Here is a 17,808-nt window from a genome sequence, read left to right as displayed (position 1 = left end):
AGCATGAGATCCCTGATGTTATTTCCCAGATCTATCCAACAGAGCTATCTCACTCTAGTTGAGTCACCCTCAGAACCACAGCACTTCGAACTGCAGGATGAGCCAAAAACACAGGTCTATAAATGCAGCTTGATTAGCATGGCTGTCTATGGTGTTGTCACAAAAGTCCCCTGAGAGCCATCTGACTGGCATTTCAAACAACAGCAGGAAATGGCAGCATCATTACAGTGACTAACAGAGCTCTGTGTGTGGTTATCATCTGAGCGTGCATCTGTGATCCCAGCACCGCACCTCATCCCCTTCTCTCGCTTAATTGCGATTATGAGGGAGGCTAATACACATGGTCACTTTAAGGGCCCTTGGCCAGTGAAGGACCTCTGTGGCAGCAGCCTGGCTCATTGCTCACAGCGTGTTCTGGCTGTCCCGCTCTGCTGCAGATACTCTTAAAGCTCCTGCAGGTGAGACGATCCCAGTGCCATCCTGCTTCTGGAGAGTAGAAAAGACCATGCAGACATGCTTATTCCCCAACTGTGAATAATAGAATGGGCACTGCTGTGCAACGCTGCAAGCAAGACTGTCATTATTTCTGACCCCTGTTAGGCAGGAGTACACTTTAGTGTGGTCTGGGGTGAAGTGTGTTTATGTTCTCTGTTTTTGGAACACTGCTATGAAGCTGCAGGGTACTCAACTGAACTGATGGACACTGAAAGAAAGAGAGGTCGGCTGTAAATCCTACCTACAGAGAACAGTTCTCCGATAGGTCTACTGAGCATGAAAAGAGGCCAATCAGGATGCTCTCTGTGTCACTCTCTTGCTACATCTTTCTCTCGCTCGCTTTCATTCGATATTCCTGATTTCCTGTATATTGTATATCATCAGCCTCAAGTAGCAGCTATCAGTATTTGGGAGGCTCTCGCAACTTCCAGGAGAAGTGGGATGTCTGGCACTAATTGGTGGGATTATGTTTGCATTGCTGGTTAGCATCAGTGTGAAACAAGCATCTTCAAACCTCATGTTACAGCGGACTAATTGACACTCATCAGCCATAACATTATTACCACCTTTCTGATATTGAGTAGGTTACCCTTTTGACGCCACAACAGATCTGACCATTCAAGGCATGGACTCCACAAGACCTCTGAAGGTGTTCTGTGGTATCCTGTGGCACCAAGTTGTTAGCATCAAATCCTTTAGGTCCTGAAAGTTGTAAGGCATGACCGCCATAAATCGCATCATTGTGCCATAGGTGCCCATGACCCCATTTTTGTTAGGTATTCTTGCCCATTTTCCTGCTTTTATCACATCACCTTCAAGATCTGACTGTTTACTTGCTGCCTAATATATCAAACCTCTTGGTAGATTTTATTCTGTTTTTCATTATTATTACCTGTCAGCTGTGCTAATGGCATGGCTGATAAATGTATATTGTAAATGAGACAAATAAAGCAAAAATACAACCAACAGATTGTCACTCCAAAGTGACCACATGTTGACCACAGGCAACCCCTTCCCCAGCCAAATATAAACCAACTGGCTATTTGAGGTGAGAGGAGAGCTAGTTCTCAGAGAAGGGAAAGATTCTTACAGTTCAAGAATGTTGTTTTTTTATTATTGACAACATAATTAATTATATTAGATCACCAGTTAACGAGTAGATCACTTTTTCCCCCACTGTGTTGTATGGTTACACTGGACTACCTGGTCCTATAGAAAACTAGATGATCAGTAAAGTGGCTTCCCTGGGTGATGCCACGCTCTAGCTAAGGTTGTTTAAGTTTGAGCTATGTATTACATGTGTAACTTGCTGCGCCTCACTCAGTAGAGAGCTGAGAGAGCAAACATTTAATGGTTAACAGAAACCGGTTAACAGCCCAAGCGAGCTTCCTAGATGATTGACGATTATGGAGTTGGGTACACAATGCTATGGCAACCAAAGATCTGAATACCTCTCAGCAAGGATCAGACCAGGCCAGTGAGTTCTGTTTTGTCCTTCATGTCCATCATGTGGTAGAACAGAGCCTCAAGGTCATACCTAGGAAAAAGTGATCATCAAAGCCCAGACATAAAAGCATTGGATTATATTTTATTACATAAAGGTCTAGACTCATTCTTTTCAGTCCTCCTGCACTGACAATAGTTCACTGTAGTGGGAATGAAACTGTAGAGCAAATAAAGAGAAATAAAAGTCGCTTGTCTCAGTCCAATATATATATATGTGCAGTGAGAAGCGGAGGGTGTAATATATATATATATATATATATATATATATATGCTTCTCACTGCACATTTGTACGCACTGCACTGCCAAACAACCTCAGCTCACTTCAGCTACTCAGCTTCACACTACAACCACGAACCTGCCTCTAAAGTCATCGCCTCCCTGTTTCACCTTAGAGTTTGCCTCCCCGTTTACCGCTTTCTAGGAAATTAAATTATAGAGGTTTCTTATGCACTGTAAAATTCAAGGCAGTCCAACTTCAAACGTTAAAGTAAAAGATTACTGAGTGTTTTCAGATTAGACGCAACTTAGTTTAGTAAGAAGTTCTTCATACTCTGATTTTCCCTTATTCCTAATTGGGTACTGCCAGCTAACCCGCCCGTTTGTAGCTTCCCCAGCACTAGCAATGCTCCCAACACATGTAAGGCTGTAGTGTGGACGGGATTTGAACATATGATCTCCTGTCTCTTTACAAGCAAGTAGTTAGCCAGTTGTGGCATTCTAGAGATGTGAACCCATGTATATGCACAATATACATACACACACCTGCCCAGTCATTGTTTCTTATGAAATCAAGGGTGTTAAAAAGAGTTTATCCTGCTTTTGTTGGAGCTCAATGCTTAATACGCAGCTCAATGCTTTATACCCCTCTAGCCCACGCCTCTCATTAGCCATGGTGTTGATAGGTTCATGCTTAGCTGAACCTATAGTGTCCTATTCTGTTGGCAGTACTTCTCCACAGGGACTAGACAGGGCTGTGTGTGTGTATTTGCACATCTATGTCAGCAATGGGTGCAATTTATAGTAGCTAAATGCATTCATTAGAAGGGGAGTCCACAAACATTTGGACATGTAGTGTATCTGTGTCACTTTTTTTTTTTTACAGTGTGCCAGCAATGATAATCATTCTGTTGACTTCCGTTCACTGTTGATTTTCTCTCTCTGCAGTGATGCTTTGACAGCGTCTAGACTATGGCGGCGCTTGCTGACTCGATGGGTACGGTGAGGCCCTCGTTTGAGTCCTGGCTGATAGAGCTGGATGTCCTGGGTATGCTGGGCTCTGGGGCAGAGGAGAACAGCACAGCGGAGAGGTGCTACCGCTCACACTCACGCAGCAGCGTTTTGCAAGGCCTACCCTTTGGAGGAGTGCCCACTGTCCTCCTCATCAACTTCGTCATCTGGCTGGTACAGTATCCCTCCACACAACAGATATGAAAGGGGAACGGCTTGTGACTCAGTTCTGTTTCAGCTCTATATACTGGTGAAAAGCACAGATTACCTGAGCTATAGAGCATGAACGTGGACTGGCTAGGTTGTTTTTGGTGAAATTAAGATTAAGGACCTCTGGTTAGTGATGTGCAAAAAGCAAGAGAAAATCAAGGAATTCAACACTTGACCTTATTTAGTTTTTATGTTGATAATTGCAACTTTTTTAATGGAATGGTCCAATAAAAATGCACGAAATAGCACATCAACAATGTAAATTGCATTATAATTAAATGTATTTTTTCTCTAAACAGGAAGTTGTTTAAGGAACAAATGAAGATATATAAATTTATACAAATGTATAAAAATAATTTGACTGCAACAAATTAATTAAATTATGAATTGCTCACTGGTCAAATAACTCTTATATCTTATGTTGTTTTATATATTTTTCTAACTGACAATAAAGATAATAAAGACTTATTCAAAAATTCTAAATGTTTTAATGAACTGTTCTGCTAATATACAAGATTTGTATATTAAGAAAAATTGTAAACCAGTCTGATCCGTGTTCCCTTGATCAGTTTTTCCATAGTTTTTAAGATCAGCAAAAAAGAAAAAAGGGAGGCAAATGTGAGACTGTAATTTTAGCTTTTAGTTTGAAAGTATTTTGAGTTACAGCTTCTCAGTCTGTATGTTTTCACCTCTGCATCTCAGCTCTGCATCCAGATTGAGGGAATTATTACTGCAAAAAGTAACAGCGACTGTAAACCTGTATTCCACACTGTTCTGGTTCAAACTTTGACGATCAGTCCGTTGTTCTTGTGCTTCTTTTTTCTTAGCTAGCACCAAAACGTGTGATAACAGGTGATAACCAACAGGTCCACTATTAAATTCGAATTCCTGTATTATGTGGTTAGCATAAGCCAAATTAGTCATTGCACCCCTACAATTATCATAGCACTTGTACTAAAGCACGTTTGGACAACTCTCATGTGAATCCTATCTGCTCATCTGAAGCTTTTACACAACCTTGTGGTGTCTACAAGCAAAAATAAAATGTCTAAAAATAATTTTATTCATAATTTCTCAGTCATATTATAATGCAAATAAAATATTATTTGCAAAAAAAACAAAACAAATAGCTTTAAATGAAATGAGCCTTTTGGAGTGCACTGTAATGTGTATGTGTAGTTTTGGCATGTGAATTAGTCATAATTCATATGTTATGTCTCAGACTGGTCTGTTTTTCTGCAATACTCTCCTACAGAAAAAAAAATCTGAAAAAAGAAAACACAGCGTCATTCTGCAGACAGTTCCCCACATCTGAAGTTATTTTTATAATAAAGCAGGGCTTTTTGCAAACTAGAGGCAGGATTTATTGTTGTGTATCACTGAAGTGCAGTGGAGATATTTTCAGCAGTATAAAGTACAACCTTCACTGCCCAGCAAATGTCGGTCTAGGGAGGCGGCCTGCATTCGAGACCTGTTGCTGTGTTCTCATTGTCTTGTCATTGACTGCATTCCTGCTGGAGTCATTATGTGAACAGTGTGCATACTGACCTCACTGCCTGTTAGTTTCCAAGACAACCACTCACCTCTCCTCACTCTGCCCAAAGAAATGGCTAATTATTACTGCTGCATGTGGGCCTAGCGGGCAGGAGGGCTTTCTGGGAGAAACACTTTCTTCTGTGTGTGTGTGCATATGCCTCATTTATAGACATTCAAGACACAAATCACTTTGGGGCAAATTAGAAGTGTTTATATCTTGTTTATGCAAATTAAGTAATTTACAAAAATGTCAGTGAGAAGAACTTATGCATCCATAATAAAGTGGCAAAGTAGCAAAGTATATTGTCACTCAAGCAAAAACCTTGTATCTTCTTAACTTTCAATGGAACGTAGGGCTGGACGATATGGTAAAAAATACTATATCATGATATTTGAAGACATTTTCACGATACACAATATTAAAACATGTAATCACAGACTAAATACTTCAGTAGCGACAGAGTCTTAAAACCTGCTGTTCAGTTACTCTCCTATACTGAGTACAGTGATTTATATTCAACATTTGCTGCTCTTCATTAAACCAGTCTAATTACACTGTAATAAAACCTGCAGTTGATCAGTGTACTCTAAGCACGACCAATATATTCTATATGCTTAGAAAAGCATACTGTGTATCACAATAACAAAATTTATCACAATATGATCAAATATTGCCATATTGCCAGCTCTAGTGGAAGATCATGTATGTATGAGTTTTTGGAGCATTTCGATCAGTCCCTCTTATTCTGAAAGTAAAGGAGAACTGCCAGATTTATATTATGTTAAAGGGTAAACAATGCAGTACTGGAGATACAAGGCATGGCCATGATGCTAAATTGTCAAGGCAGTATGTGAATGTAGAACTTGCACTCACAGACACCCAGATTTGTCTTGTAGAGGTGTTTCATTAGAGTTACTTCATCTGATGCTGTGTTGCAGTTTCTGTTGCTGGTTTTCTCCTGTCTGAGGAAAGCTGCGTGGGACTATGGGCGACTGGCTCTGCTGATGGAGAACGACAGGTACTTCTGCTGCATTAATGGCTCTTCTTTATCACACACTCTTCTATTTTTATTACTATTCATGTAGTCTGATGCTAATATGGAATTTGAAGTGTGCCAGACATTGGAAAACACGTCCTATATGTTTATCATTTATCTGTCATTAATCCAAATGGCTTGCTAGTCTGACTAGTTGAGTTTATGTACTTGTGATGGAGGGGAACTCAAGGCAGATTATTTTGAGGTATGATCTTTGACATGTGACATCATATAAAAAAAATATATATAAAAAATAAATAATGAATAGCAGTACAGGCTCAGTCTTGCTTATACACTTTCAGCTTGAGTGACCTCACCAATAAGTAGCATATACATTTCAATGGCCATTTTAAACAGACATACAGCAACCTACAGTGTATCTATGGTCAAGCTGGTTGAAAAGCGTTATGCTGGTAAACTAGCTGGTTAACCAGCTCTTGACCAACATAGTGTATGTTTTTGGTCATGCTTGGTTATGCTGCTTGTTCAGCTTGGTCTTGCTGGTCATCCTGACCAACCAACTTGATGATGCTGGTCAAACATCATGGTCAGGCTTGATCATATTGGTGATCTAGCTTGTAGACCAGCTAAATCATCAAACTCAAAGGACAACATACCATATGCTGACCAGGAGCTAAGCTGGTCAACCAGCTGGTCCAGCTGTTTTTTCAGCAGAGAATAGTTTTGGCTTATTATTATATTGCATGACGTTGTGGTTTTTATCCTAGGCAAGTAAACAGCGAGCATTTAGAACAGTGCTGACGATAGTTTCAAGAATGTATCCTGTGCAAATGTGTGATATTTGCAAAGTTGAGTCATTCTGTTTGCTTACGTGTAGTTTGACAGCGTATGCAGTGTGAAAGCTCCCTCACTCTTGTCTGGATTGGGTGAGATAGTGGCACCATCTTGTGGAGAATAGTAGTACTAATAGTAGTACTTTTTTTCATCCACATTACAGTGATTTGTATGATTTGTAGATGTGTGTGTTGCTCAGTTAATCTTAAAATAATACACACAGTTGTAAGGGTTTATTATTTCAATAAGAGCTGATAAAAGCTTCTTAAAACAATGTTGTTTTACTGTAATTTGCAATTACAGTATTAATATATTTACTATAAAATAATGATTAAATTAAATTAATTAAAATTAAATGAGTCTACAGGAGTACAGATGTGCACACACACCACTCTTTCTCTTTCTCTCACACCCTCAGAGATCATAGGTAATACGTTGCTAATAGCTCATAGCTTATAAGGCCCTGCTGGATATGAGGCACAGAAACACTCTTTGCCTCTCTGCAGCCATTAGTGTGTACAGCCTGTACTGCCTTGCTAATTTTTGACTCAACAGGAGATGTGTGTATGCAGACAGCACATGCTGAGATTGAGTTATACTACTTAGATTTCCAGACCGTCTCGCTCTGATAGCCATTGTGGCTTGGTACGGTCATGCTGTTACTGCTGTAATGGGTTCTAGCATTACATTTTATTATCATTCATATGCCACCCCTCCCCCCTCCCTCAAACTGATACAAGCCTTGGTGTCTGACAGCGTTTTTATGTCCTTGTTGCTTGTGCTGGAGTTCAGGGAGTGTATTTTAGGGTTCTCATGAAGGGCTTCAGTCACTTCAAATAGAGAAGAGAAATGCTACATTTATTGCTATTCATTTGTTTTATATATTTATTATATATGTATTTAATGCTGTTTTTCTGTTGTTGTTGTTATGTTTGTTTTTTTCAGCTTAACGTCACTGTTCTATGGAGAACAAAGTGAGAAAGAGAAGTCTCCTTCTGAATCCAGCCCCTCAGAGTCTGAGACCAAAGACATGGTGAGAGGACACACACACACAGACACACACATGGCATATAAACACACATACAGCAAAAGCATACACATGTTTTCAGGCAGCAAGTTCAGGAGAGAAGGATACCCCTTACCAACCCTTGCATTCAGCTTTTTTCTTTTAATACTGCATCATATTCATGTAATAAGCATTTTACTTCTGTTAACAAAGACACCCCTTCTAATGATTGCATTCAGCTACTTTAAGTTGCACCCATTGCTGACACAGATGTGTAAATGCACACACACAGCTTGTCTAGTTCCTGTGAAGAAGTATTGTCGATAGAACAGGACTCTCTGGAGCAGATAAACATAAACCTATTGGCACTGTGCCTAATGCCTAGCATGGGCTTGAGGGGTAAAACGCCCCCAGCATTGAGCTGTGGAGCAGTGGAACCATGTTCTCTGGAATGATGGCTGATGGTGCTCCATCCAATACTTTTGGGATGAGTTGGCAAGTTGGGGATGAGGTGGGATGGTGATCATCCAACATTCTGACCCCACTAATGCTCTTGTCGCTGAATACAATCAAATCCTCACAGCAATGCTCCAAAATCTAGTAGAAAGCCTTTCCTGGATAGTACAGACAGGTACGCTGTTTTTTTAATACCCTTGATTTCAGAAGAAACAGTGAACTGGCTGGTGCCCCAATACGTTTGTCCGTCAATCAAGTCCCTGCAGAGTTAATTAAATACTGAGACTACAACTGGAAGAGTGTGCAAGCCTTTGTATATGCTGCAATTATTATGTATTTTTTAAAGATCACTGTATAATAATAAATAATAATAAAAAACAAGATCCAAGAAAGTTACAAAGGTTATGTTTATTTTATTTTTATTTCAAAGGTTTTAACAAATTATGCAGTTCATCCATGAGAGCCTATGCTTATATTTTGTTGTATAGCCACAAAAATTGACTTGGTATTGTAAGGTGCCATGCCATGCATCAAGTGAAGGAGTGGGTTGAGGACTAAGGAAGTTGTGGTGTCATGGACAACACACAATCACCAGAAATAAATGCCATTGAGAACTTCTGGGACTGAGTTGGTAAGTGTGTGAAGAAGAAACATCCGACCACTATAGGAAGTCTGTGGTCGGCACTGAAAAATGTGTGGGAAAACGATGTACTTGGAGAATTTTCAGGAACATCATGAAACTATGTGAAAACGGAGGCAGTCATCAAGACCTGAAGAAGACCTCCAGAAAACTGGCAGACACAGTTTTATATTTTTTGTTTGATTGTTTTGCATGTGCCGTCACTGCCAGGAATACTGGCTCCCCTGCACTTGTTTCAGTGCACCACTTCTCCCAAAATACTGTTGCAGTTGCAAATGCTTTGGTATTCACATGTTTATTTCTTTTGTTTGCATTGAAACAACACAAACAAATAGAGAAAAAGGTCAAATCTGACATAATTCCACATAAAACTCCAGAAATATATTGGACATAGTTTATTGGCAATTTTTGAAAACTGTAAAAATTGGATTTCAGTCATTCATTTATATTTGAGATGATTTTTGAGAGGCAATAGACAGGCAATAGAATAGAAATCACACGTTCTACCAGTTTTAATAGAGAAAAGTTCAGCTGGTGTTTGTGACTGTGTACCACACTGAGCATGAAGAAAAGAAAGAAGAGCCACATTTGTCTGTGAATGTGAGAACCAACACTGTGGAAAAGTATGAACAGTCTCAAAGCTACAAGTCCATCTACATGGAGATCTTAATGTTCCTGTGTCCACGTAAGATGTTTACAGCCCATTGCACTGTAGCCAACCTCCATGAATGTGGACAGAAGAGAATAATTGGTGAAAGACTGCATGGAAGGATTGTTTGATTGGAGGCTAAATAACCTCAATCAACAAATTCAAGCTGACCTGCAGACAAAAGGTACAACCGAGTCTGCTTGCACTACCCATTACCTTGGGGCGCTATGGTCAGAGACCCAAGAAGACCCCGCTGTAGAGACAGACTGGAGTTTGCCAAAACTTACCAGAGGAAGCCACTATGCTTCTGGGAGAACGTCCTGTGGACAGCTGAGACCAAAATAGAGCTTTTTGGTAAAGCATATCATTGAACCATTTACAGAAAATGAAATGGGGCCTCCAAAGAAAAGAACATGTTCCCTTTGGGGTTGTTTTGCTGCCTTTGGCACTGGATACTTTTGATTGTGTGCATGACATTTATGAAATCTAAAGACTACCATTGTTTATTTATTTATTTATTTTTGAACGTTGGACTCAGTGTCAGAAAGCTGGGTCTCCGTCATAGGTCATATTATTGTTGTTTAAAAGATGGTAATTATAAAATTCACTGGCAAATGCTTAATTTAGTTACTGCTAAATACACTATATTGTCAAAAGTATTTGGACACCTGCTCATTCATTATTTGTTTCCAAAAATTAGGTAAAAATGGTTTATCCTGATTTTTGTTGGACTGACCGCCAGTATGTTCAGGATGATCACCAGCATACCTCATCCCTGTATCCCCAACTCAAAATTCTAAAAGTATTGGACAAAGCACCATCCATCATTCCAGAGAACTCAGTTCCACTGCTCCACAGCTCAGTGCTGGGATCCTTTATACCCCTCTAGCCCGTTAGGCATGGTGCCAATAGGTTCATGTTTATCTGCTCCAGAGAGTCCTATTCTTTTGACAATACTTCTCAACAAGGACTTTACACACTGTGTGTGTGTGTGTGTGTGTGTGTGTGTGTGTGTGTGTGTGTGTGTGTGTGTGTGTGTGCAATGGGTGCAATTGCCCAAGGACTTTTATTGGTGTAGTGCAACCCAGACTGGTAATCAAATCCCAGTCTCCCAAACTATGTGGTAGCTCATTGGTTGGTAAGCCCATGAATACAAGCAGGTACATACACAGTAGTCTGCACCTTATCTGGGCAGTGTTTATTTGCTTAGTTAAAAACTAATATTAGAATAAATACTTATTATATTCATACAAAACATGGTGGATTTACATCACATTCCTGCTAAAAATATGTGGCCTATTAGCTGTCCTGTCGTTAACCCCCCATTCATTAACTAACCAACCTGTGATGTGGTGTTTTTACAAGTGCTGAGATAAATGTTTTTTTAAATAATGTGATTAGGTGCCTACGACCTGTGCACAGGACCGCACACTGCTCTCCTATTCTCAGTTCCATTCTGACCACATTCTGTATCTCCTGTGTTTCTACTTGCATGACAGTTCAATGCAGACTCAACAGCGTTACATGACTTTACACAGTTCTTTCCACTAGTAAGGCCCTGTGTGTTCTCTTCTAGAACAAATGGCTCTGACAGATGCTAAGCTAGCCAGACGCTCTGTATGCTGCCTCTTTTATGTGTCCCAGACCTTTTTATGAACTTGTCGTCTTCCCTCCCCTCTCTTTATAGGGCTTCTGCTCCTGGCTCGCATCTCTCTACCACATGAAGTAAGTGTGCGCTGGTGATGTCATCATCCGGCGTCCAGCTTGTTCATGTTATATGTCATTTAGCAGGAAAAACAAACACAGGCCGAAGGTCTGCTGGACTGGGCCAGGCTCACGTCTGGGCGTGCTCCGAACCCTTCCCTGGTGCCGTAAAGCGGCCACTTCCCCTGTTCCCATGGTTTCCAGAGTGTTATTTGCGCGGTCAGACTGGCACGGCAGGGTCTTATTTAACCGACTGCATTAGAACCTTCAAGAAGTCCCCAGTGATGGTGGTCCTGTCAGCAGGAGACAGGGAGGCCAAGCTGTGAGCCCACTGGCTGTGTGTGGCGCAGGGCTGGAAGTGGAATTGTGTTTCTGTGTGTATGTGCATATGTGCGTGTGAACGCATGTCCTTTCAGGCGTTTATTATCACACGTAATTATAAAGTGCAGTATATACTGCATGTCTTCTTTGGGATAGAACCAGATAGGCCCACACACATTCCCACCACCAGCACATAAGCAGTATGCTTCATACGTACATGCTTCAGACATATTTAGTGATGGTTTCTTTCCCACATGAGGGGAGGCCCTCCTATTCTCAGATTCCTGAACATGGAGGGCTGTAGTGGGGATGGGATTTACACATATGCTCTCCTGCCTCTTGACAAGCAGGCAGTTAGACAGTTGTGCCGCTCTAGAGCTGTAAAGCCATGTACATATCTGTGCCCAAGAATGAACGGGAAGGTAAATTTACTGATCTGGTTTTGGTGGTGCCATTTCAAATCCCAGGAGGGGCTCAACCTACATGGTCAAAAGTCATGTGCTGGGGGAAGTTCGAACCTACAGATGGGAATAAACACTAAGGAAATTGAGGGAAAATTGTTTTTACTTTATTGTCGTATGTTGGCCTCATTTTTAAATTCTTTACAATGTATGAATTGTTCAGTGACCCATTTACAGGTGCCACACCCCAAAAACTGTAACCTACTGCTGATAAAGCAACTTAATTTACCACATTTGACTAATCTTACAGGGTTGTTTGGGGTATTTTGTTGAGGTTGCCTGTCTTATTATTTGTCAGTTCAGTGCTCAGCAGTGTTAGTTTGCATGTACAAATATTTGTATTCTACCCCTAAACTCATGACTCAGAGCATCCAGAGACGCTCAGGGGAAGAGGCTGTAGGTTAGCTTTGTGCAAACTTCATGCTCAAATCATCACAACTTTGCATCAGACCTCGTCAAATTATTATGTAAACCTTCGTTTTTGTGTTCTAAAACTGTATAACAAACTCATCATATTCACTTTAGGGACGAGGAGATCCGCAGTAAGTGTGGAATCGATGCGGTTACATACCTGGCCTTCCAGCGCCACATCATCCTGCTGATGGCTGTGGTGTGTCTGCTCTCACTTACCATCGTCCTGCCCATCAACCTTTCCGGCAGCCTCCTTGGTAACCTCATCCCGCCCACAAGTCTTCTGTTTCATTCTGCTGGCTTACTGTTTACTTTAGCGTTCCACCACCATAAAGCCCTCATGACAACAGACATAACAATTTTGGTATCCACGATAACCCTGACCAAGCATTGTTAGCAGTAACACCACAGCATTGCTTTATACTATAAAACTATTATACATGCTCTAGCTGATGGGATCATTTTTCATTTGGTTTCTGTAGGAGTTCAGAGAAACCATGACAGTATCATGGTGGGACAGTAATAACTTACTAGTAGAGGGATTTGGCCTTTTTGTCTATTTGTAATAACCATGTCCATTTCATTTATACATTATGTTTTAATAGCACTGGGCATACAAATGTACATATACACATATATGTGTTTTTACAGTCAGGAGTTTCATTAGCTTTTTGCAATACTATATAAATAAAAAATCAGTCTGATTTTAAAAAGTCATTTTGCGTGCAGAAGCATAAGTGTGTTATTGATCGAAAGGTAGAATTTTTACTTTAAACTAGAGATTCGGGCACGTTTAATGGCTCTGATAGCAGCTAATCCCGATCAGTTCTGTGTTCAGATTGCCCTCTGGTGTTGTAATAAAGTAAAGAAACAGTTTATTGCCTGCAGTGTGGAACTATTTTACAGTGAAGGGACCATAAAAACAGAACGCAATATCTGAAAGTATGTAAAACTATTGCTGAAATGCTCCGTTTTACCAGCGGGAGAACCACAGGCGTTTCTTTGTTTTTAAAGCAGTACAGAACAGAGGAGAACTGGGAGGAGGAGGCGGCAAAGGCCTGAGACATTTAACTGTAGCATACTTGTAACTGTTGATTTGCACATAGTTTGTTGACATTTGCGGTTGTGTTCTTGTGTTGAGTATGTTTCTGGCCTAACACTAAGGCTAATGCACCCACACTAGAAAACCAAATCATAGCTCCTTTATCTCACTATAAATATATATTTCACATTAGTAGTCGACAAACAACAGATATTAGTACCACTATACACACACACAAAGTGACTTAGCTGTGTTTTAAAGGAACTAAAAATAAAGTGATTTTACTTCTGGATTAATCAGCAGCACATGTTACTTAAACTATTATATTTAAAAACACAAAGATCAAATCGGTATCGGCTGGATCGGATCAAGGGGCAACATAACTGGATCAGGGCGTCTCTACTTCAAACATAACATCTCTGATTGTTTCAAGAAACTACAAGCAATTTTAATTATATCAAATTACTACACTACTTTTGTTATCACTGGCAACCCTCTTCTACCTTTCTTTGAATAGTCGCTCACAAGGTTATATTATGATGAGGGATTCTCTAGGAAGGGCCTGAAAATCCTCTGGATGTTTCAGGAGGCCTCAGACATACCCAGCCATTAGTGGACATGGCCAGAGGGCTTGTTCAGACCACCCCGCAGTGTTTGCAGATGGTTCGGGTGGCACAACTGGGGGTTCGAAAAGCCAAGCCAAACAAGGGATGTCATGGGAAAGGCACTGACTGTCCTTGCCATAAGAAAAGGGTTGTGAAAAGCAGCCAATTTCTCTCTCTCTCTCTCTCTCTCTCTCTCTCTCTCACACACACACACACACAACCACAGTTAGTTTTCCTGTAGCAGAGCACGCTGTGATGGATTTTATAGTAAACGTCTAAAGTAGACGTGAGTAAGTTTTAAAAGTGGAATGTGAGGCAGGCCTATTTGTGGGTTTTTGTAGGGACTGATTAGCGCATAGCCAGTCTCTTACCACTGCCTGTGACCTGCAGGCTGCTGCATGTCACCCACCTCGTTAAAGGAATACTGCAGCGTTTTCAGTCTGATCTGTCTGCCTTATTTGTGAAAAAGGTGACTCGCTTATATTAGAAACCATTTGGTAGTTGTTTTTACACAAACTTTTACACAATAAATGTCTTAGAATGAGACAGACATGAGAGAATGTCTTAGCAAAGCTGCACTTAGGAAGTTTTCTCATTTGTTTAACCACCAAAGCAACAGCAATGAGACTCTTCTCTAAGCAGGTGCTGCCCGTAACTCAGCCCTGGTAACCCGCTAGCACAACTTCTTAACTAGACAACTGGAGTCAGTATCTCTGTAAGAACTAATTTTACAGAATTATATAATTTATCATTTAGGTTCTTTTCTATTTGCAGATAAACAATTAGAATTTTTTGCCCATACTCATCAACCCTATGTATACAATCGCATTCAAAAGATCTGATGTTTGAAATCAATGTTTCCAGTAAACTAAATTTAGATTTGGCTGCAGATGAATACATACAATTATTTTAATATGCTAGTCCTGCGCAACGTCACAAGATGTCAAATGATTGGTAGTTAACTGAGAATCATAAAGAAGCTATAAAGTTATGACAAAATGAATACTCCAAGTCTCATGTTTCCTAAGAAGTTGTTAACCTCTTAAACCCCCCCCCCCACACACACATACACACACACACACATACACACACACTGTTATAACGTACTCAGACAGTTTGCATTGATTTGCATGTAGTTATTGATTAGTCATACTTGGCGTGTAATAAAAATCACGGAGCATAAGGGGTTAAATCTCAAGGCAGATATTTGTAAATATAAATAAAACAATTGAATTGAATTGAATTGTTTATCATTTAGAATGTCTTGTTGTTTAGATTTCCCAAAATACTTGAAATAATGTATACCTTTGATGTAATTGATATAGTTTATAATACCTATCTCTAATATGTATGTTTTTATTATTATAAAAAAAAAACGTAATTGACACATGATTAAAATAACTAGTGATTTTAGTTTTTTCAACAGCAGTGAAAAACTAAAATAGCAGTGGCACAGTGACTAAAAGCAGCTACTCATTGTGAAAGTTCCATGTGTACAACATTGGATCATTCTGTTTTGTGAACATGAATGGTGAGCACTGAGCTATAAAAGTAGAACAGTTTACAAAGTCATGACATGCCAAAAGAATGCTTCTTAAACTCCAGTACAATCACTGCAATTGCTTATTATTCCTCAGCCATTTCCAAAAAAGTCAGCTATGATCCCTCACACTAAACCCCCTGTGGATTAAAAAGATCAAGAACCAAATTTCTTTTGCATTCTTAATAGTGTGAGCAATACGAGGAGCAGCTAGACTATTAGATTGTGACATATGATTTGTGTTGCACTCAAAAGTCTTCTAAAAAGTAAGATTGACTGAATCTACCCGTTACATTTGCACTTTTATTCATTGGTTTTAGGGGCGTCTGTTGGAATTTAGTGAAATCTTTTAGTTGCAGTTTCAGAAGATGTGATTTTTGTGTTTTTCACTGTTTACTGGTTAATTAGCTTTTTTGGGTCCTCAATAGCTGTGAGTGAGGTGTGAAGTGTGGGAAATCTTATCAATTAATTCATTTTATTTCTCTTTTATTTCAGATGACAGCCCTCAGAATTTTGGTCGCACAACTGTGGCCAACATACCAGCACAGTAGGTTATCAAGTCTTTTCTGTGTCTGCAGACTTCAAATCATGTGGCAAATGGTGAATGCAGAGCACAAATGTATAAATGTTACAGTGTCTCTCGCTCTCTCCCTCTCACTCTCTCTCTGTCGCTCTCTCTATTTCTGTAGGAACAGTTTCCTCTGGTTGCACAGCATCTTTGCATTTCTATACTTTGTGATTACAGTACTATGTATGGCCCATCACTCATCACGGTTGGAATACAAGGAAGATGAAAAGGTTTGTAAGAACTACATTCTGTGTGTGTGTGCATGTGTGACCTCATATTTATAATGTTAATGGCCGTTTTTGGCTTCTGTGGGCTTCTGTGGGTTCATTTGTCATTCCTACAGGTTGCCAGAACACTAATGATCACTAACATCCCTCGAGAGATTTCTGACCCAGGCCTGATCACCAAACACCTCCAGTGAGTAATGCAAAAAGCACAGTCGCCAAAATACTGTGGTGGCTCAGTTAAAAAAAAAACTATTTTGTAGATATTGGAGAAAGAACAGTAATACATATAAGCGAATGGGCCCTTCCAGTGTTAGTTTAACCATTATTTTATATATTTCAATATATATATATATATATATATATATTGCATACATTATATATATATATACAGTGGGGAGAACAAGTATTTGATACACTGCTGATTTTTCAGGTTTTCCCACTTGCAAAGCATGTAGAAGACTGTAATTTTTATCATAGGTACTCTTCAACTGTGAGTGATGGAATCTAAAACAAAAATCCAGAAAAATACATTGTATGATTTTTAAATAATTAATTTCCATTTTATTGTGGGAAATAAGTATTTGATACACCAGAAAAAGAAACTTAATATTTGGTACAGAAACCTTTGTTTGCAATTACAGAGATGAGACGTTTCCTGTAGTTCTTGACAAGGTTTGCACACACTGCAGCAGGGATTTTGGCCCACTCCTCCATACAGACCTCCTCCAGAGCCTTCAGGTTTCGTGGCTGTCGCTGGGCCACACGGACTTTAAGCTCCCTCCAAAGATTTTCTATTGGATTCAGGTCTGGAGACTGGCTAGGCCACTCCAGGACCTTAAGATGTTTCCTACGGAGCCACTCTTTAGTTGCCCTGGCTGTGTGTTTTGGGTCGTTATCATGCTGGAAGACCCAGCCACGACCCATCTTCAGTGCTCTTACTGAGGGAAGGAGGTTGTTGGCCAAAATCTCACGATACATGGCCCCATCCATCCTTCCCACAATACGGTGCAGTCGTCCTGTCCCCTTTGCAGAAAAGCATCCCCAAAGAATGATGTTTCCACCGCCATGCTTCACGGTTGGGATGGTGTTCTTGGGGTTGTACTCATCATTCTTCTTCCTCCAAACATGACAAGTGGAGTTTAAACCAAAAAGTTCTATTTTTGTCTCATCAGACCACATGACCTTCTCCCATTCCTCCTCTGGATCATTCAGATGGTCATTTGCAAACTTCAGACGGGCTTTGACATGCGTTGGCTTGAGGAAGGGCACCTTGCGTGCACTGCAGGATTTTAATCCTTGACGGCGTAGAGTGTTACTGATTGTTTTCTTTGAGACTGTGGTCCCAGCTCTATTCAGGTCATTGACCAGGTC

The 17,808-nt window shown here is 40.1% G+C and overlaps 1 protein-coding gene across 1 annotated transcript in view; it reads left to right on the top strand.

Annotated features, from left to right (window-relative positions):
• The window catches only part of tmem63c (transmembrane protein 63C), a 46,925-nt gene that overhangs the window by 13,587 nt on the left and 15,530 nt on the right, over window positions 1-17,808 (top strand). The window contains exons 2-9 of the mRNA XM_072689513.1: window positions 3,167-3,403; window positions 5,915-5,994; window positions 7,753-7,840; window positions 11,246-11,283; window positions 12,570-12,712; window positions 16,138-16,189; window positions 16,332-16,440; window positions 16,554-16,627. Coding sequence (XP_072545614.1) covers window positions 3,191-3,403; window positions 5,915-5,994; window positions 7,753-7,840; window positions 11,246-11,283; window positions 12,570-12,712; window positions 16,138-16,189; window positions 16,332-16,440; window positions 16,554-16,627 — 797 coding nt within the window. The 5' untranslated portion in view covers window positions 3,167-3,190. The remainder of the gene's footprint in view (window positions 1-3,166; window positions 3,404-5,914; window positions 5,995-7,752; window positions 7,841-11,245; window positions 11,284-12,569; window positions 12,713-16,137; window positions 16,190-16,331; window positions 16,441-16,553; window positions 16,628-17,808) is intronic.

Source organism: Salminus brasiliensis, chromosome 10 (assembly GCF_030463535.1).
Source record: "Salminus brasiliensis chromosome 10, fSalBra1.hap2, whole genome shotgun sequence".
In the NCBI taxonomy this organism is placed as follows: Eukaryota; Metazoa; Chordata; class Actinopteri; order Characiformes; family Bryconidae; genus Salminus; species Salminus brasiliensis.
Note: the sequence above shows the minus strand (reverse complement) of the source record. Positions and strands in the feature narration are given on the sequence as shown.